The sequence below is a fragment of the Panthera pardus genome, unplaced genomic scaffold (assembly GCF_024362965.1).
Source record: "Panthera pardus isolate Hobbes unplaced genomic scaffold, ASM2436296v1 HiC_scaffold_20, whole genome shotgun sequence".
NCBI classification, from domain to species: Eukaryota; Metazoa; Chordata; class Mammalia; order Carnivora; family Felidae; genus Panthera; species Panthera pardus.
The window spans coordinates 3,945,652-3,967,461 of NW_026526766.1; the positions used below are offsets into that span (position 1 = coordinate 3,945,652).

At 51.8% G+C, this 21,810-nt stretch overlaps 1 protein-coding gene across 2 annotated transcripts in view; it reads left to right on the top strand.

Annotated features, from left to right (window-relative positions):
- Positions 1-21,810, top strand: part of SYK (spleen associated tyrosine kinase) — an 84,219-nt gene that overhangs the window by 39,690 nt on the left and 22,719 nt on the right. The window contains exons 4-7 of one of the 2 annotated variants that reach the window (XM_019463752.2): positions 8,406-8,544; positions 12,097-12,178; positions 12,529-12,578; positions 14,200-14,268. In XM_019463752.2, the coding sequence (XP_019319297.1) occupies positions 8,406-8,544; positions 12,097-12,178; positions 12,529-12,578; positions 14,200-14,268 (340 nt within the window). The remainder of the gene's footprint in view (positions 1-8,405; positions 8,545-12,096; positions 12,179-12,528; positions 12,579-14,199; positions 14,269-21,810) is intronic. The other variant, XM_019463753.2, reaches the window with a different exon arrangement.

Sequence of the window (21,810 nt, forward strand, 5' to 3'; positions counted from 1 at the left end):
AGCCACGGTCCTGCGGGTTGGGGGTCAGGGCTCTGCCTTCTGGGGACACCAGGGACCGAGGGCTTCGTGAAGGTGCAGCCCCTCGGCTCTCTGAAACCTCACATGATGACAAGGTTTGCCGTTTTGAGAAATTAGTCACAGCCCAGGTCTCCCTGAAAAATGAATTTGTTCGAAAAGGTAAACAAAACTTCTTTTGCAAAATTTGTGTCCCCCTTCCCCCAAAGGAAGGACCCAGGATTGGTGGGGTCCAAAGCATATACGGTTTGAAGATCTTCTTTTCTTTTTATTTTTTTTGAGTTTTTTTTTTTTTTAATGTTTATTTATTGGTGAGAGACAGAGAGAGATAGAGCATGAGTCGGGGAGGGGCAGAGACAGAGGGAGACACAGAATCTGAAGCAGGCTCCAGGCTCCGAGCTGTCGGCGCAGAGCCCGACGCAGGACTCAAACTCACGAACCACGGGATCATGACCTGAGCCGAAGTCAGACGCTTAACCAACTGAGCCACCCAGGCGCCCCTGGAGATCCTTGTTTAAAAAAAATACAAAATATATTTTTAGAATAAGAAAAAAATTGCAATAAATTACATTTTTTAAAGCGGGAGATACAGTAAACATACAAAACTTAGAAAACCGTAACGTAACTTTTTACTCAACTGCCTGACACATCTCAATAGTGCCTTTTATTTTCTACATTTTTTCAACTGTGCAATGCTTGATCGCCTCCTCCGTGGACAATGGTTTAGTAATATTATTTCCCACGTGTGGAAAAAAGAAAAAACGCAGTCCTTCCTCTGGGTTTACAACTCATTATTAGTAAGGCACGCACATTTTCGGGATCATTGTCGACTTTGGGAAAGGACGTTGGAATGGAGGAAGAGTGCTCTTCTCTGGTCATGGTTAAGTATCGTTTATACATCGTACAAAACCCTGAGGCTGTGCGGTCACATTGCTGGGCCCTGCTTGGGCTGGATGGGCCTCAGCTCGTGGTCCAGGCAGCATGGAGCCCGGGCACCCGCACGCGTCCCCCAAGTACACATCACAGGGGCCCAAATGTAATGTGCGACGCCCTTCATTTCATCACGTAAAGTATCTTAGAAAGAAAACACTCCAAAAGTTCCATTTCCTGCAAAAGGAGAAAAGTAGAATTCTCGCTTTCCTTGTGTTTGGTAGGCGGGTAAATATTTGATCATTTGTGGTTTAAAGTCCTTTTTTTTTTTTTTTTTTTTTTAAATTTTTTTTTTAACGTTTTTTATTTATTTTTGGGACAGAGAGAGACAGAGCATGAACGGGGGAGGGGCAGAGAGAGAGGGAGACACAGAATCGGAAACAGGCTCCAGGCTCCGAGCCATCAGCCCAGAGCCTGACGCGGGGCTCGAACTCACGGACCGCGAGATCGTGAGATCGTGACCTGGCTGAAGTCGGTCGCTTAACCGACTGCGCCACCCAGGTGCCCCTAAAGTCCTTTTAGTTCTTACAGAGCCGAGAGCAACTTCAAGGAGACCTTTAAAATACACAGATGAGGGGCGCCTGGGTGGCTCAGTCGGTTGGGCATCCGGCTTCAGCTCAGGTCATGATCTCACAGTTCATGGGTTTGACCCCCTGTGGGGCTCTGTGCTGCCAGCTCGGAGCCTGGAACCTGCTTCGGATTCTGGGTCTCCCTGTCTCTCTGCCCCTCCCCTGCTCCCACTCTGTCTCTCTCTCTCTGTCTCAAAAATAAACACTGAAAAAAATCTTTAAATAAATAAAATGCACAGATGGCGGCTCCCTAAATAGTTGAATTAATGTTACAAAGAACAAGTAATATTTCAGATTTGTCAGGGGACTCAGGAAGCCAGGAAATCACACTGCATTTAGAAGCATGCTGTTCGGAAAGAAGCTACGGAAATCGTCATCCTTGCAAGAGAATGTTCCTGCCTTCCGCCAGGTACGTGCCAGGCACTGTGACAGGGGCCATGGAGACTGACCAACAAGACTGATTCCGGCCCCGCCCTCGCCACGACACCCGAAGATGTCACACTGAGAAAGACGGACATGCCACAAAGGGTGTGGGGCTCCATCGGTCACGGTCCCCCCGTGTAACCGAATGGCGCTGCTGACACCCAGTATGTTCTTTATTTTATTTCTGTGCACCTGTCCATTGCCCCTCAGTCGCACCTGTTCTGAACGCCGTTAGTGCAGGGATGGCCCGCCCCCATCGTCACGGGTGCAGGGCTCACAGCAGGGTCTCAGCGAGCCCCGTCCTCCTGGGGAAAGGGACATTGAAAAGTGCCCTGAACAGTGAGGAGAAGGGAGTTAGGGCAGAAAGGGAAAAAAGTGCAGAGTCTCAACACTGTGGCCTGGGCGTGGCCTGGCCCAGAGCAGAGACTGGAGTGACAGCCAGTCAGAGAGACAAGGAGCCCCTCCTGATCCAAAGGGGGGCCTCTGAGCAGGTGCAGAGTAGAGGTGCGGCTTGCCCTTTCCAGCCCCCTCAGAACCACTGATCCCCCTAAGTGCCTCGCATCTGAAATTCAGGTGGCCCCTGACAGTCCTCCCCTGTCCCCTCCAAGGAGAAACACACAGTTTACTCAGAATCATCCTCATGTTACCAGCTATTTCCAGGTAGAGTGTGGTGCTTCCGTTATTTTCTCCCTTCCCTTCCCTCCCCCCCATATCCTCCCATCACACCCTTCCCATTCTGCTTGTCCCTCCCTTAGGCACACACGCATGCCCCCTCGTGCCTCTCACATTCACGGCTCTGTGGGAGTCCCTGCAGAGAAAGCAGTCAGCAATGTGCATTGAGGGTCCAGCGAAGGCTCACCGCATTCTGTGCACAACTGGGGACGAGGAGGTTCAGTGACAGTGGCCGTCTGAAGAAGAGACTTGCGTCCGGCCAGAATCGGGTGTGCAACTCAGAGCTGAGTGGCCTTTGTCTAGTACGGACCCAAGCTTGGGGATACCAGATGGCGGGCCTGTCGCCCTTGAATATTAGATGATACCTTGACCAGTGCTGTGCAGTCTCCCAGCGAGGTGGAGGCCTCACTTTGGAAATAGGAATCAGTGATGCTTTTATTGTTTTTTTACATTTTTTTAATGTTTATTTATTTCTGAGAGAGAGAGAGAGACAGAGCACGAGCAGGGCAGGGGCAGGAAGGGAGGGAGACACAGAATCCCAAGCAGGATCCAGGCTCCGAGCTGTCAGCTCGAACCCATGAACCGCGAGATCATGACCTGAGCCAAAGCTGGACGTTTAACCGACTGAGCCACCCGGATGCCCCATTAGTGATGCTTTTCAATGCAATTACGACTCATTGCCATTCAAGAAATACACAGTCACAATATGGCACATTCGTCAGAGACACTGAGATGGCTTATAAGGATGCACGCTTGTATTCCCTGTGAACAAGGAACAAGTGTGATTTAATTTGCCTCTCTGGCCTCAGATTGCTCAATGACACAACGGGGAAGGAAGCTGATGTTTTGTCTGAGTTGTTACGGAGGCGAACAAGGTACCGTGCACGGAGTTAAGCCTAGGTGGTCGCCGTGTGTCTGCTCCCTACAACCATGGAGTCTTTTCTTCCATCAGTTCTGGAAAATATTCAGCCAGTTTTTCCTCAACTGCTACTCTCTTTCTTTCTTAACATTCGTTCCTTCAGAGGCTCCTGTTAAGCATCTCATAGACCTTCTGAATTCATCGTGTGTATTGTTTCTCACGTTCTGTCGTCTTTTCTCCATGTGCTGGCCTGTGTAATGTCTTTGTGTCCGTCCTTCCAGTTCACTAAATGGCACTTCATGTGTCTAATCTGCTTTTAAACTGAACCACTGTTTTCTCCCGCCACCAATGACATTTTTTTTTTTTTTTTAATTTCTAGCGGTTCTCTTTGTTGCGGTGGTGGTTTCTCTAACATTCCTGGGCATGTGTAGAGTATTTTATCGCTTGGTCATATTTGCAATTCCACCTTTTTTATTCTTTATTTTTAGAGAGAGAGGGAGAGAGAGAAAGAGAGCGAGAGTGGGGAGGGGCAAGAGGGAGAGAGAGAGAGAATCTCAAGCAGGCTGCACCCTCAGTGCCGAGCGTGATGCGGGACTCAGTCTCACAACCCTGAGATCGTTACCTGAGCTGAAATCAGGAATGGTACGCGCAACGGACCGAGCCCCCCAGGCGCCCCACGATTGCCCCTCTTGTTTCCTTGAACACTTCGTACACAGGGAGCTCAACCTTCCAGTGATCGGTGACTCCAATATGAAAGTCCTTAAGGGTTCAAACCTCTGTGTCCTCCACCCTCCTTCCCTCCCTGCCCTCGATCTCGTAATTCATGTTTCCTTATGTCTTCGTGATCTTTTCGAGCTCAGTTTGATCGCCATGCACCTGTGGGAATCCTGAGCCTCCTGTGTCGGGACTGCTGTCTCCCAGAGCCTGGGAGGACCTCTTCTTCGGGTCCGGCGGCCCCGCTGCCCTGTCCGCGGCAGGGCCATAAGCATATTTGCCCTTACACCAAACCCACATTTTTGTTGTCGCTCTTTGTATTTACTGCCCCCTTTCCCCAGCTCAGGCTCCACCTCCCTTCTTGTTATATACTTAAGTTTGAAAAGCAGGGTGTGGGGTTAGGAAAGCCCTTGCCCTTGTCCGCTGATGAGTGAGATCGGGTGGGGCTGGCCCCCAGCCCCACGTGCTGCAGTGACCGTCCGGTGCCCCCATCAGTGGTCAAGGGACACCACGTTGTTTGACACGTGTGGCTCTGTGGGTCCGGGTCAGCGTCGCGGCACGGCCTGTCTAAAGTAAACGTTCAAAGGGCTGTGGGCTGATGACAGTAGCAGCCCGTTGATCCGACCAAGGCGCCCGTGAAGCTGAGAGGAGGGGCATGACCCGGTTCCACGGGCCGGGGGAGAGACGGAGGCGTCAGATGCGGACCCGCATTCCGTGCCGGTCCTGCTTTGCATGGAGCGTACATGTGCCTCCTTTCGCTATGATGCAAGGCGACGGTGCCCGGAAGGTGCATTTCCCTGCGTCTCTTGCGGACCGGGAGGGCACCAGCCCTCCAGCTCTCCTCTTCCGTGGACGGTTGGCCTGAGGTCCCGCCCAGCACGTCACTACCCTGGACGGGAGGGGCGAGCCCTCCCAGTCTGTCCGGACAGCCCGCTCCAGCCACAGCCATCGTCGGGTACACACGGCCACCCCGGCCCTCATCCCCTCCAGCCAGCCACGCTCTGTGGCTCTGTGGCCACACAGGAGGCTGTGCCCTGCTGTCCTGTTCTGTCTGCCGTAGACATGGCACAACGTGTCAGGACCTGGGTGGCAGAGAGGGGGGTGGTCCTCCCCTCCCTGCCACTGCCTGGGCATTGCCAGCACACATCCTCTCCCATCTAGGAGGCGTCGGAGGGTGGACAAGGGGGCAGCTGCTCCAGGCCTCCACCCCACCCCCCACCCCCCACCACCCCTCCTGGGCCAAGGGCTTGGGCATCTGGGAGGGGCAAGGCCAGCCCAGCCCAGAGCCTGAGGCACACAGCCTGGGAGGCGGGGGGCTCTCCTGCCCTCTGCTGCCCTCCGACCAAGGAGAGTCGCCGTGCGACAGCTTTGCGGCCCGGCTACAGTTCACAGCACCGTGATAACAAAACACGAATGTGTTGTCGGCTTGCTTCTTCCAAGAGACCCACAGGGGAAGAGACATTCTGGGGCTTCCGCGAACGTGCCTGAGGCTGGCTGGCCCCTAATGCAGGAGAGGAGCTGGGAGCTGAGCCTTTGCTCCCCCTCTTTGCGGGGGAGGGGTCAGTGCCACAAACCTGGTGGGAGTGCTGGGGCAGAGCGAGCTTTCTGGGGGAGCAGGAGGGGCCGCTTCGGCTTCCAAACCAGTTTTCCGCGTGTGTTAGATTAAAAATAGCCCAGCCCAGGATCTGCCTGAAGCCAGCAGATACCTCACAGCTGCCGGCCGTTAGCGTCACCGGGCCTCTGGTCCTCGCCACCTACAGAAGTTGGGCCTGTGGGTTTCCTTCTCTGCCCTCGTTTCCTGCCAGCTGCCATGGGGGGGGGGGGTGGGGGGGCTGTCAAGCAGCTTGTCTGCTGCCCGGCTGGCTGTCGCTGCCGGGATCCCCGTGAGCTGGCCACAGGCTGCCTGGCTGGAGCTCCGGGACAGAAGGACTCTGCTTCAGGACCTGTGCCCTGGGGCTGGGGGGGGGGGGGGGGGGGTACCAATAGGGGGTGGGAGGGGGCCGAAGGAGGTGTGTGCTTTTGCAGAAATCCCTTGTCCAAAAGCAAGACCCGCCGTATCTCCTCCTTGCGCCAGATCTCTCTTTATACTGTTTTTCTCATGAAACAGAAAACACACGAGTGAGTGCATTGCCATGTTTAGGTGCAGATCCGTGAATACTCACAAAGCAAACACCGCCAGGGGAGAGAAGGAAAACCAATGTGGCGGGGGGCCTGCCCCGCTCACAGCTCGAGGACACCACTTCCTGGATTCTGGTGCCCGACGTACCCTCAATTTTTTTTCTTCTTCTTCTTCGGTTTTATCACCTAGGATCTAGGTGTGCACCTCTAAACAAACCATTTGCTCTTGCCTGTTTGGGAACCACGTGCGCGTGGAATCGTGGCGTGTGTTTTATGCTCCCGGGAGTCCCCTGTGGTCTGTGTCATTGCCATTCGGCCGTCGGATTGTTCTGTGATGTTGCGTCGTGCGAATACCCCAGAGTTTACGTACTCATTCTGTCTGCAGTCAGTGGACCTGTATTTAGGTTGTTTACGGTTTGGGACAATCACAGATAAAGCTGCTGTAAACACACCCGCATACTTTCCGGGCACAGGGGGCATCGGGTTTTTTTTACCTAGGAGTGTGGATTTCTGCTTCCCAAGGACTGAACAGGTTTGAGACCCATAGAGAGTTCCAAGCTGTCTCCCAAAAGTGGATGATCAGAATCATACTCCACCCAGCACCATGGAGGGCACCTGCTACCCTGTTTTTAGGCAGCACTTGGTATTATCAGCCTTTCTCATTTTGGCCAGTCTGAAGGGTGCCCAGGGGTGTTTCCACCGTGGTCTTACTCTGCGTTTCCCGGATTATTCTGGTCCCACCATCCCCCCTGGGCAATCTGCCATCCCCCGTCTCAATTTTAACAAGAAAATTTCAATCCGGGCATCGGGCAAGATGGAGTGCCGGAATTTAGGCACGAATTCAGAAAACCGGAGTTTGGATCCCTTTTCTTGCTTCCAGGACCCTGAGGTCAAAGATCTAAAAGGCTGTAAGTCAAGGAGGGTGCTGTTTTGGAACAGCCCACGGACATTGTCCTCCCGCGGTCTCCTTTGGTATGCGCACGTGTCAATTTTTCACGCTCAGGGTTCGTTTCACCGAGTTCTTCATCCCTCCAAGTCACCCTTTTTGTTGGCCGCGGGTGCTTATGGAGTAAAATATGAGCAGTCCCGCATTCCACATTGTAAAAGAGCTTCTTATAAAGAAGACTCCGTTCTCCTCCCGTATGAAAATAGGTCTTACCCCTTCTGTGTGGTTGTTTTTTGTTTTGACAACGACGAACAGGCCTTAGCCGGCCGCGGGGCTGTGAAGACAGGTTCACGCCTGGGGTGCTGGCGGCGTGGCTGGGTTGGGAGGAAGGAGCTGTTCTGAAGGTGCAGAAGGTTTCAGAAGGGGGGTCTGGGTGTGTTCCTGCACCCGCACCAGCTGCCCAGGGCAGTGGGGTGTGGAGGCCGCCCGGCCAACGTGCACAACCAACTGTGACTTGGTGAGAAATGTGTTCTTAGAGCAAACGTCCAGCCCCACCCGGCACACAGCTCGGCCGTCTGTGTCCACTTACCTTTGGGGATGAGTCCACAGGCGGGAGAGGGGGACCACACGTGTTTCCAACGCCCGTCTCGGGGGCGTGACCTCTTGCAACCGGAAGGAGGCGTCCGAGATTTTCCCAAAGCACGGAAATCCCACGCAGCGTGGCACAGTCACTCGAGCTCTTCCCAAAATACGGTGCCCTGGGGCACGCTGCGAAAGGTTTTGGGGGCTTAGTTTCCTCGTTGCGGAAAATGCCAGGGCCCCAAAGACCCTGGGAAGAGGGGGCCCTCGCCCCCTCCATCTGTGGTCGGGAAGTTTCCGACGTAAGATGCTTCCCAGGCACGTCCACGCTGCACCCGGGGCCGAGTCGGCCGGCGGTGCTGCGGCTTCTGGGACTGTGCCCCAGACGCAGACCCGGGGGAAGAGAGGTCAGCGCAGAGACTCTCCCTGTGCCGTGGGTGCCCTGTGCTGGTGGCCTGCCTGGGCGGCTCCCCCAGGTGGACGGAGACTCGCCCACAGAACCTGGGCTCCCCCTGCTGCCCACCCAAGGGTCCGGCCGGGCCTCTCTATGCGGGGGGGCCAAGCCCCGGAGCCCAGGTCGGGCACTGCGGGCGGCACATGGGGCAGGTGTGGGTTTGACGCGCCGCCTCCTGTCTTGCAGGATCCGGGACAGGAACGACAACGGGTCTTACGCCCTGTGCCTGCTGCATGAGGGGAAGGTACTGCACTACCGCATCGATAAGGACAAAACGGGGAAGCTCTCCATCCCCGACGGGAAGAAGTTCGACACGCTCTGGCAGGTATGGGCCGTCCTCACGAGGGAGAAAGCCCACCTTTCAAGCCCAAGCCTACCTGGGTCCTGGTAGGGGCTCCTTTCAACCCTCAGGTACCTGGAAGCCTGGGCCAGGGGTGGGGATGTCAGGTGCATGAGGCTCTGGAATCCAGAAGTTCTGGGCACCATGGAGGGCCCCCCCGCCCCCGCCGGCCACCCCGGAGAGCTGTGCTCAGAGGTGAACAGGAGGCCATGCCTTGGGGACTGGGAGCACTTCTCGCTCTATATAAAGCATCGGGTGCTGGCTCGCTGCAGAAGGAAGCTCTGGAAACGAAGGAGACTCAGCGCTCCCTGGGTGATTCAGGATTTTTCAGCTCTGGTCGGAAAAGGGATTCTTTTTCACCCAACCTCTAGTAAACCCCAATATGGCTCATAATTCGGGAGACACGCAGGGACCGAGGAGCAGGGAATCGATGCCGTCGCACTTTCCAGCGGGCGGAGGTGGGAACACACTGCTTGTTTTCATTTCCATCACAGCGACACGTGGCCACGGCCACGGCCGTGGCCGTGCTGCACACATCACTTCATCCAGGCACCCTGTAACCTCCTGGGTCCAGCAGCAGAGAAACCCCAGGGACTCTGCTGGCCCGAGTGGCCACCACACGGAGCTTTCGTGGGTGAGGAACGCAACGAGGGTTGTGTCCACGTGCCCACGCCCCAAACCCCACCGGTGCCGATAGCAGGAAAGGGCTCCACTCAAAATCCATCTGCTTGAAAACCGGCAGAAAGGATTCGCATTCCTTGAAAGCACAGTAACCACCACCTAATGTATTCTGGTTCCTAATGCTGTGGCTGGAAAAGGAATACCTCTTTTCTGAATGCCGGGGGTTTGGGTCTTTATTCACATCGGTCGTAACACCGGCATCGTCTGCCGTGTGGCTCGTTAGTGACCACGGGCTCTGCTTTAACTCACCAGCACCAGTTTGAGAGAGCGTTCAGCCTACCAGATACGAGTGCCCAATGCAGCTCAGAGATGAGTAGGGGACGTTGCTGGTGGGTATTAATTCCCACCAGCGTTTCTCACCTCCTACAAGAATTGTGGATGGTGTGCACATAAGGGCCCCGGGTCTGTCCTCCAGCACGACTGCTCGGGGGCCCCGGTGTCATGACCAGGACACGGCCACAGAGCCGTTGGACTTCTCCGGGATGACCATTTCCTTTGTGTGAGTTCACGCACAGTGCCAAGGTCAGCACACTGGCTCATCCCAGCATTAACCGTCTCTAATTGTTGGAGTTTCTTCCCAAGATTCTACCCGTATTCGTGGATTCCTCTGGCATGTCAGTGTCCAGCCCTAGCTAATATCTTTCCCCGTGTGTGTTTTCTAGCCCTTGGGCTTAAGAAAGAGCCTCAGAAGGCCGGCACTGCCTTCCATTTTGACAGGTGTGATTTCAGTGGTTTTTTTTTTTCTTGAGAGCCACATGAGGGGCTGCTGTTCATGGGCCGCCCCCCCAGGAGCCCGGAGCTGTTTCCCTGGGAGTTGGGAATTGCTAAACTTGGCTGGCCTGGCTTACTTTGGGGACGGAGTCAGCAAACCAGGACCTAATCTGGCCCTTAGCCTGTTTTTGTATAGTTATGGAAGAAGTGGTTTTTATACTTCAAAGTGCTTTTTTTTTTTTTTTAAGAAAGGACTGTGTGACAGGGAAAGTGGCCTGAAAAAAGCCTAAACTATCTCTGTCCAGCCCCTTGTAGAGGAAGTTTGCTGACCCCTGCCCGGGAGGGAAACGCTCATGTGCAAGCCCACCGTCCAGGCACCCTGGTCGGTACAGTGTCAGAAAACACAAGATATTTGAATGACACTGGAAAGATGGACAGGCACCTCACTGCTGGAGGGACCTCGATACTGTCAGCCCGAGGACACACTGTTACATTCAATGGAGCGGACAGAGCCTCTGTGTCTATTTCAGAAGCGTGTTAGGGCTGGTCTCGTTGAAACACCTGCTTAGAGGTAGATCTTACCCCAATAAAAGATGACGTAAAAAGAGAGTGCTTCCTGGAAGGGTAAAATATATTTGCTCAGGGGCGCCTGACTGGCTCCTTCGGTAGAGCATACCACTCTTGATCTCGCAGTCGTGAATTCAGGCCCCACCTTGGGCATGGAGCCTACTTAAAAAAAAATTACAGATACAAACATTCACCCAAGCAGGTAAGTTTTGAGAGGAGATTCAAGAGCAGGGTCCTTAACTGGAAAAGGTACCAATAAACAGAGAAGGAACAGATACCAGATATGAAGATTCTAGGTTGTCTGAAGAGATGTCTGTTTGAGAGAAAATATGAAATACCAAGGCTGTCTTCTTATTGTGTAATTTTGATGAGATACAAATAAATCTACTTGCCATTAATTAATTTTTTAATGGGCCAATTGGACATCATGAGTCATGGTTTTCTGGGAGCTGTTAGCCAAGGATGGCCACATTCTGTCAACATAAGGTCATTCTCTAGAAGACCCTGTCCTGATGACCCAGCTCTGACATCTTCTCCCTGAAACTTTTGGGCTGAATGACTTGGTACCTCCAAAGCCTTTGCCCACAGCTCTTGTACAGCATTAACCGATGACTAATAGTATATTGTGATTCCTTTACCTGTCTCTCCATCAAGAAAGGAAGCACTTCAGGAATAGGAAATATGCCTCATTCATCTTAGTTTGCCTTTGGTCCTGCCTTGGGGCTTAGCATGAATGACTGAATAAAGGAAGAAATGGTAGCATGCTGAATTTGTTTTTATAACATCATACGGATGTAGGAGAAATAAACAAATAAATGGAGCTAGCTATTGAAAAAAGAAGGGAGGGAGGGCTGATGGAATGGATGGTTGGATGGATGGGTGAATGAATAGATGGATGGGTGGGTAGATGGATGGATGGGTGAGTGGATGGATGGGTGGGAGGATGAGTGGGTGGGTAGATGGATGGGTGGGTGGGTGGATGAGTGGATGGATGGGTGGGTGGATGGATGGATGGATGGATGGATGGATGGATGAGTGGCTGGCTGGCTGGCTGGGTGGGTGGATGGGTGGATGGATGGGTGGATGGATGGATGGATGGATGGATGGATGGATGGATGAGTGGCTGACTGGCTGGATGGGTGGGTGGATGGGTGGATGGGTGGATGGGTGGATGGGTGGGTGGGTGGATGGATGGATGGATGGATGAGTGGCTGGTTGGGTGGATAGATGGATGGATGGATGGATGGATGGATGGATGGATGGATGAGTGGCTGGCTGGCTGGGTGGGTGGGTAGATGGATGGATGAGTGGATGGATGGATGGGTGGGTGGATGGGTAGATGCAAGGGTGTGGGGAGAGTGAGGTCAAGTTCAGATGGGAGGTGGCATGTAGACTTCAGTCCAGAATCTGAGGCCAGGGGGAGGGGCCATGGGAAGGGAGCAGGATGAGCTCCCAAGGAAGCACGTTTTATTGTCCTCAAGCCACATTTAAGGTCTGAAAGGGGAGTCGGCTGCCCCAGGTGGGATTTCTCCATTTCCTGCCTCCGTAATGCATGGCTCTTACTTTCTTTTTTTTCAGCTAGTGGAGCATTATTCTTATAAAGCAGATGGGCTGTTAAGAGTTCTTACAGTTCCGTGTCAGAAAATTGGCGGGCAGACAGGTAAGTCCCTGATGTTGGAATCTCTGTGTCTCAGATGTTGACAACAATCAGCCTCGTGTTCCTTTTGGCCTGTCCCAGGTTCAGGTGGGATGAGGACTTACTTTTACAGATCAATAAAAAATGTCGGATCAGTCCAATTAATCAAAATGTAGCCAATAACTTTAACCTTAGAAAACGGACTGATTCTAACTACGTGGGTAAGAGAGGCGAGTGAAGAGAAGACATCGAAAAAAAATGGCGCCCCAGGCAGGACAGTTGGACAGTCAGGCTGAGTGATCTGCGGGGGGCAGGGAGGCGTGTTGCGGGTTTCCCGGGACTTAGCCCTAACCGACCGTGCTCTTTCCACCCAGGAAATATCAACTTCGGAGCCCGGGCGCCCCTCCCAGGTCCACATCCTGCAGTAAGTGTTACCAGAACTGCCCCTTGGGTGAAGAGGCCATATGTTAGTGCAAGGTTTAGCACTCAAGGGTAGAGGTGACTGTTGCTTTTGTCACCTTGGTAAACTGCGACCAGGGGGGTGTCAGCTAGAATCAGCCTACTTTTAGTTCCAGGCCGGTGGAGGCTATTTGTAGGTTACACTGGGACACCCAGTGTTAAATCAGAAGTACGCCCCCTGGTGGATTCGGGAGTGGTAGCCCCCGGCTCTGGCCCAGCCCCGAGTCATCTGTGTGGAGCCGTGTGCACGATCCATGAGATCGTGTGCGTGGTCGCTGTAGTGAGTCTGGGGTGCAAGATGTCTCACTGAGCCCGCCCCCCCCCCCCCCAGCTCTCTTGGTTAAATCATCGTTCTCAGAAGACTCGACCTTTCAGGAGAGCTGGTCTGGCAGTAGCTTAGCAGAGGAGGTTTGGGGAGGGGCTGGGGTGCTCAGCTGCATCAGACGAGGAGAAGCCCCTAGAGAAGGCAGGTACTGGCCTCTCCCTCCATGTCATTAGGAGGTGAGAATGTCACCTGTCCCCATGTCTCCACGTGGGCTTGCCCAGCACACGCCCCTAAAGAGAGAATCCTGCCAGTCTCCTACCTCCCGACTGTCCCAAGCTGACACACAGGTTTATACTCAAGACAGGACTGGGTCCTGCTCCTTTTGGGGGACCTCGGTGTGCACCTTAGGTGTCCTTTAAAGTATAAAATTCCCCCATCCTGAGTTGTGTGCTCCACGTCTCCCGATTTGCCTGTTAACCCTTAAAAAACAAAATCCACAGAGAATAAACGTTCTGCCCCGGGTAAGGCCCGTTGATGGCTCAGAGGCTGTGTCTGTGTTGAAGCAGCGAGGCTCTCTGGGGCCAGTAGCCGCCACTGGATGGGGCGATTAGGAATTTGCTAAAGTACCAGTGAACTTTGGCCCCAGCATCTAAAATATAGCACCTCTGTGGAGTGATCATTTTATTTTACGCTTTACGCGGCTCCTGGGCCTGGAGAGTCTACTGGAACATGTGTGTTCCATGAAACAGATTTCTCTTCCTCTGAGATGGGTGAGGGCTCAGGGCTGAGAGCTCATAAAAGAACATCAAGCCTGTATGTAGCCACGCATCACCCAATAGCTTCAGGACGTTAGCCGTTCTGGAAAACCTTTTTATTAACTGGTGAGACACATACAGGGGAAAAAAATAAATACACGCCCTACGTGTCCTAATCTGGAATTTCCACAAACACCTTAGAACCAACACCCCAAAGATGTAACAGAATTGGGCACCATCTGATTTATTCTTTAGAATGATTTGCCTCGAGTTTGTGATTCAGTAATCTATATGATACAGGAGCTATTTAACGTAACAGCCCTGATCTTATAGCTCTCCATGGGAACTGTTACCAAAATATTTTTCCCGATCCTTCTGCTCACGTGGTGGGCTTCTCCTGAAGCCTCCCCAGTGACCCAGTGTTGCTGGTGCTGAATCTCCTAGCGGAACGTGGAGGGGGCTGGCGGTGATCATTGTAAAGCAAGTCGAAATAGTATGTCATGTAAGGTAGCCCGTGTTTGTTTTCTGAAACATTTACTATTCCTCTTTGCCGTTATGGTTTCTAGACATGGTCAGCGGGTGGAATTATCTCAAGAATCAAATCATACTCCTTCCCAAAGCCTGGCCACAGAAAGGTGCTAAAGCGTCCCCTGCTTGCGGTCCTTGACTGAGTGGTAGGACTGTCCCGTACGCGGCACCCCCGCTCCGGTGCCCGCTGGCCTCCGCGTGCGCTGCCCTGACCCCCCCCACCCCCCGCCCCGCTGCTCTGCTCTCCTGTCTGCCGTGTGCAGCCCCGGTCGGCAGCCCCCTCCCGGGCCTCCTGTGCTTTCCTTGTGGGTCCAGTCACTGCCACCAAGTCCACGCCGCGAGCGTGCCCTCTCTGCTGAATGTGTGCTTGAAAGTCATTTGGGTCAACGGGGAAAGTGGGAGCCTCGTGTCAGAAAATCGTTTCAAAGCGAGCCGCGTGACTTTGTTGCCAGAATCCCGTGTTGCAGGAATGGGAGCCAGTCGCACAAATCACACGCTGCCGGGAGGAATGCCAGGGTTTAGCGCCTAAGACGGTTTATTTTGTGGACACCAAGTGCGACGGCTGTCGGCTTCCAGCACGGAACTGGAGGTAGAACGTGCATGAAGACAGACATGGACATTTGAGGATTAGAAATACCTGTTTTCTTTATGGGGCAGTAAGGTTGACATAGGAAGGGGTTTTATATTTGGCTGTGTGATTGGATTAGGAGGAAAGAAGCCCAATTATTTTAATGATTTTTACTTATAATGAATCATCTCCATATATGTGTGTGTGTGTGTGTGTGTGTGTGTGTGTGTAGATACACAGACATATAGTATGTATTGATTGCTTTTTGCGCTTTGATCATTGGTGGTAGAAAATTCTTTCATTACTAATTCTTTCCACGTTCACATCAATTGGCATTTTCCCAGACATACAGTTGGGCATCAACACAGGATACAAGTTGGCTACAGTACTTGCTAGAAACTACAGAAACGAAAAAGCATAAAAGTCCTGAGATTTCGTTTAGGAGGAATGTTCCAAGCGGGCCATCCTACTGAAGGCGTTCTCAGTCGCGCTGATGGCAGGCCAGAGAGGGGAGTTGAGCGTGACGTTTGATGAGCTGAATGAAACGGAATGGCTGTCTGAATGTCAAGGGCCCAGGAAGCGTGGGTCAGCCCGCAGGAAGACTCAGCTAGGAGGGGGCAGTGCTTTGGGTGGGTGGGTGGGGGGGTGCTACGTTCGAGGCTGCCTTTGCTAAGGGTGGCATTTTAGGAGTCGGGGACCAGGTTGTCAAGGTGACACATTCTCTGTGTCCAGTGCCCACTTTGCCACACCGCTTGGCGTTAACTAGAAGGTCCCAGGACCGGCATGTGATTGAGGCTGTGGCCCTGAAGAGGTCAGCGTCCCCCATGCTCCCCAGCACAGCTCTCCCACTGCCGCCTGCTGACCCGCGTGGCCTCGGCATTCGCCCCTTCCCTTGGGAGAGGGCTCCGCCTGGGGGCTCACAGGCCCGGGGTCCAGCAGTGTTTCCTGCTGAAGGGGCCAGATGGCACCCATCAACCGAGGTGATGCAAAGCAGATTCTGCTTCAAGGTGCGTGTTCGTCATCACAAGCTGTAAGCTTTCCAAGGCTGTAATTACAATGTAGTTCAACTGTGCGACCTTGCTACCGGGGTTTGATGGTCAAACACAAGATTCAGGGGTTTGTAATCGGACGCCGCCCCCGACAGAGCTGCGTAGAAGAGCTCGGGGCAGGATGCGTGGCATGCATGGTGCCCAGACCCCTTGCTCGCTGGCTTCCGTGGCCCCTCCACGCACAGGGCCTGCCTGTCTGCCATGGGGGATGCCCTGTAGACGTGGGCCACACCGCCGGTTGCCATGATTTGTTTATTCACGATCCCCTGTATGGTGGCCCAACCCTATGTGCCAACACACAGCCCCCCAACCCAGGTGCAGCCCCAGGGATGGGCGGTTTCACTGTAGACAGACAGCGTTCTTGCGTATCTTTGTTACGTGGTTCCTAGGTGCACCACGCAGGGTTCAGCCAAGGGAGCGTGACCAGCTGGAGATTTGTGTACAAAACAGACACACACACGCGTACATACATATTTACACACACACATCTCTACACGTGTGCACTCACATACGAGTATAGGTTTGTCACAAGGACTTGCCTTATGCTATTATGGGGGCTGTATATGCGGGTCCCGTGTCTGTAGGGCAGACCGTCCGTCAGGAAGGGAACTTCAGGAGCAGGACGGAACTCTTCGGAGATGCTTAAAGTTGTCGTCCGCAGCCGGGGGTCAGTCCGCCCTCCACCTTTCTCTTTTTCTCTCTTGGCAAAGCCTCAACTCTCCCCAAAGGACTCTCAGCTGATTAAGCCAGGCCCACCCATGATAATCTTAAATTAACGAATTAGGGATTTCAATTACATCTGCAGAATCCCTCCATAGCAGTACCAAGATGATAATTTGATTCAATAATGAAGATTACAGCTCAGACTAGCCACACTGACACATCAATAAGCCATCACCCCAGGAAACAGTAGCCCGGCCCTGGGAGGAGACAACTCACCCCCACCCCATCCCTGTCCCAAGCAGGCTGAAGCCAGCTTAGTCACTCACGGTGAATAAGGAGAGATCTAGAAAAGACGTAGTAGATCTTTACACTAAAGGAATGTGTCTCCTCTTTTTTTTTTTTTTAAGTTTTTATTAATTTATTTTGAGAGAGAGAGAGAGAGCAGGAGGGAAGAGACAGAGAGAGAGAGAATGCCAAGCAGTTTCTGGTATCTGGTGCACAGCCCGACGGTCAGTGCAGAACCCGACTCAGGACTCAAACTCACGAAATCGGAGACTATGACCTGAACTGAAAGCAAGAGTTGGACGCTTAACCAAAAGTTGGAGCTACCCAGGCACCCCAAACATGTCTCCTCTTCTTAAACTATTAATATATATCACTAAGACTACCTAAAATAAGACTACCTAAAAATAAACACATGCATGGATAAGGAACATAATATCATCAAAGGAAATAAAAAACTGAGAATAAGTATTGGTAATGACACATGTGTAAGGCTAAGATCTTTAATATATAGAAATTCTGTAAGTCAGTAAAAGTTTTAACTGTCTAACAGGCTAACGGCAGAGGATGTCAGGTAGTTGTTAGTAAAGCAAATATATTTGTATTTCTCTTATAGGGAAAACATAGGAAAATGTAAACATAGGGGAAGCCGCTCCATTTCATAACGAGAGAGATGCCAGTTGAACCTCTGGTGCCCCGTCATGTCCATCTGTGAAATGGACCCAAGTAAAAAGCTTGATGGCATGGTGTGGGAGGAGGCTAATAAGCCCTTCTACACTTTGCTGGAAGCGATACAGCCTCGAAAAAAAAGGTCGTTTCATAACATCCACCAGAAATAAAAGCACATGTGACTTCTTGCCTGCAATGTTATCTCTAGGTGTGTAGTATTCTTACATGTATGCACAACCACGTATATGTGAAGGTGTTTACTCCAGCACCGTATAACTGACAAAGTCTGAAAACAATTTTAAAGTCTATCATTGGGAAAGAAACCAGTTACAATAAAACTCACACTGTGGGAGACAGCTGAGATCTAGAATTGTTTCCAAAATACAGCTTTAGTTGCAAGTGACGAATATGTGCTGATAGAATATAGAATGTTCTGGAAGAAATACAGTAATAACGACACCGGTGAAAGCAGTTGCTGTGGGAGTACGAGACAGGGCTGTCAAGGAGAGTCCTGTTTCGTTGTAAACCCTGCCGTGCCTTTTAAAATTTGTACCTCTTGAATTTATTTAATAATATTTTTTAAAAGGGAAATTAGAAAGAATTTCCAATTAGAATTAGGATTAGGAGCTAATTAATCTGGGGCGCCCGGGTGGCTCAGATGGTTGAGCGTCCTACTTCAGCTCAGGTCATGATCTCACAGTTTGTGAGTTCGAGCCCAAGTCGGGCTCTGTGCTGACAGCTCAGAGCCTGGAGCCTCTTCAGATTCTGTGTCTCCCTCTCTCTGCCCCTCCCCTGCCCACCCTCTCTTTCTCAAAAATAAATAAGCATTTTTAAAAAAGAAACTAATCTGATTAATACTATGAAGATACGTCTCTGGCAAAAAAAAAGGCTATTGCCTATTTAAATTTATAACATTTTTGAAATATCCATTGATTTTCCCTAGATGCCAAAGATATCAATAAAGAAGCATTGTGTGATTTAAGTTATGGATTAAATGTATTTTAATCGCTATTCAGAAATATGTTAGGAGAGCTGGTATTCATGTTTTTGTAAATAGAAGAGGAATTTTCTATTCGTGAAGCAGTCAGGAGGAAGCATTTAGGGGAATTATGTCAGATACCCCGTCTGGTTAGCTAAGGTGCAAATGACGCTCTTGAGTTTGTTAATTTGACCAACATACATAGTTGTTTTTAATGATTCAGGCACAAAAAGTACATGTCAGAACTTGAATTAATTCTAGCATGTGGGTGGTTAATGAAAAGTGTGTTTTGACTTGAAAAAGCTTGTTAATCAGATATTAGAGATGTCCTAATAAAAACTTAGGAGCAGGGATATTTTAAAATTTTCCTTAGAGGTTAGGAACATCTTCATACCTAAACACGGAAACAAAGTCAAATTACGAATGCAAGTATGATTCACCCTCTCCCCACCCCTCCACACACTTGCTTTGAAGACTGGAAATCCTTAAATGAACGAAGCCCCTCCCACTACCAGATACCAGAATGTTCGTCATGTTTCGCTAAGCACACAAACGGAGAACCAGCAGAGTCTGAACAGCAGCATTTTAAAAGACAGCACCCCAGCCTCGTGTCACCAAGGCGCGTGCCCTCAAAGCGCCACACAGCATTGACGTTTACCTCGGTGGAAACGTGTTCCAGAATTTCACATTGAAACCCGTGTTTCATGCCAACCTCTGCACTGGTGACTGGGGTATTTTTAAGGCTCATATTTAAATACACAGTTCACCGGGGCTGAGTTGCAAGAGGGAAGGAAAGGAAAGAGGGGCTGTGGAGTCATACCCACTTACACGGTAACGCCGAATCGGTGACCCAGACCCTTGAGAAAACGTGTTTCCACATCACTGTCAAGGGCCACGTTGTGGACCTCTGCTCCGAAGGTGAGAGAGGATCAATCGTGAGGTTCAGGTGTCGGTTGGCGTGAATTTGAAGCAGACTCGGTATGGTTCCGTGCCCTGGCCGAGGAAGTGTGCCTTCGACCGCGGGTCCCTGCTCCCCACTGGGACCACCGTCATGCCACCAGAGACCAGAGCCCCATCCGCAATGGCTCTGAGGCCTACAGCCCCTTCTTAGTCCCTGCAACGGTGACACATATGGGGCCACCTTCATTACTGCTGTGCCTGACTGCAAAATGTCTGTCAAGGAGTCTCAAAATTAAGGTCTAGAAATGGATGTTAGGCCACAGCTCCAGACACACGGGTCAGGAAGCTGGATTACCTGTCGGCGCTGTGAGGACAATGTATTTTCACTCGTCTGTTCACTTCTGAATCCCCAGCTACACATCGGCTCCCGGAGAATATTACGCTTGCCGTCAAGCCCGGCCAGTGAGAGATGGGGGATTCGAATTTCAGACCTAATCTGGTCTTATTTTTGTTGTTGTGGAGTGACCTGTTTTCACCTTCGTGTGTAAAACTTGAAGAAAAGGCGCAAGTTGGTCTTTGGGACGCAGAACACGCAGGGACCTAGCGCCATCTAGTGGTGGCCGGCGGGCCTGAGCTCTGTTTGGAACGTCCGCAAACACGGGGAAAATGCACCTGCCAAAATTTCGTTTACACCTTGTTCTCTATGCAGACAGGGCGCTGATATTGATTAGGGCGGGATAAACCACCGACACAAATCAGAAAGAATAATGATAAATGATATAATAGGCCCACAGTATGTTTTTCACTAAATTAAAATGTCAAGTTGTAATACTCATCAATACTTTTATAACTTAGCATCCTGCCTCAGAGCCCATTCTGTACAAAGTCTTTGAATTCTTTTCAGCTGTGAACCCTCGATCCCAGAGGGTGTTGGGCGTTGTCCTACTAAGTGGCGTATCCATTGAACACTTCAGGAGACAGGAAACTCGTCTCACGTCTTTACATTCGTCACAGTGTCACTGCCGCCCTGGTAACTGACACGACAGAAAATCTCCCAGTTCTTCCAAAGAACATTCTCCAGAGTGTCGTCCCCTGCCCCCCCCCCCCCAGTGAGGATGAGGAGGACCTGGGGGCCCAGCCGGGAGCAGATGTGGTTAATGAGTGTCCTGTGGGGCTCGGTCAGGCCGTGAAAGCTCGTAACAGAGTGGTGGTCCACACGGCCTCCTCGGCTGAAAACGGGGGCCTGCCTGACCTTCCGAGGGAGACCCCAACCCGGGTCCTTACTCCGAGGCAGACCGGGGGTGAGCACCACCCTGCCGATGTCACTGTGGCCGTCACTGGTGGTTCGCACCTGCTCTTGGTGCCCTGGCGTCCCTGTCACTTACACACCCCCACCTCTGCTGTTCATTCCTTCCCCATGGGATTCACTTGTCGGGTCACTGCCTTCTGCCTTTAATTTGTGAAGTCCACTGCTCTGAAGAACATTCGCTCAGGGTGAAGCAGTTATAGCCCCAGGATACTGCTCTAAGGGTCACAGGGCAGGTCTCAAGGTCAGGAGAAGGGGTGCTGGTGCCCTCCCCTTGCCCAGGACGGCAGGTCCTCGTGTCAAAGTTTTGTCTTTGGATCTCAGTTTCCCACCTGCAGCCAAGATCAGAGACGTTGAAAGGTTAGTAAATGTAAACCTAAAAGAAGCTTTTTTTTTAAATTTTTTAATGTTTATTTTTAAGAGAGAGAGAGTACAAGCAGGGGAGGGGCAGAGAGAGAGGGAGACACAGAATCTGAAGCAGGCTCCAGGCCCCGAGCCATCAGCACAGAGCCCAATGCAGGGCTCGAACTCACAGACCGTGAGATCATGACCTGAGCCGAAGTCGGACGCTCAACCGACCGAGCCACCCAGGCGCCCCTAAATCGTTTTTAAATCACACTGACTCATTCTTCACATCTCCCAGCTTTGAGACATTATCTTCGTTCACTCATTCATTCACTCACTCATTCACTCACTCATTCATTCATTCGTTGGTATGTGTTTGGCACATTTTTATGGAGCACCAGTGGTGGGCAAGACGAAGCTCGGGTGTAGCAAATGCACGACTGTGCCTTACACAGTTTGCACCCTCGACACGTGGTGCCTCTCTTGTGAGTGCGGCGGGAAGGCTCAGGTAGTCGAAGGAGAACGTGGAGCCAGGACCACCGGTTGACATGTGAGAGCGGGCGTCCCGTAGCCTGGTCACCTGGGCCTTTGCCACTGCGAGCAGTGGGCCCGTGGCGCTCGGTAGTCGGCCCGAGCAAGGAGGTCAAGGTTTTGGAGACAAGTGGCCGAGGCGTGGCCGCGGTGCCTTGTGACTCTATTATCGTACTTGTGGTTCCGGGTCCTGTGATGTCAGGAGGGCAGGTGAGGACGCATTGTGTAGCGCAAAACAAGTGGCAATGTACAATTAAGCTTGATGTCTCCGTTTCTTTAAATTTCTCCAAAATCTGGCAGTATTTCACTTCTTCGTGGCCGGTGTTTGGGCACCGATGAGGTTCAGGGGTATGTAAG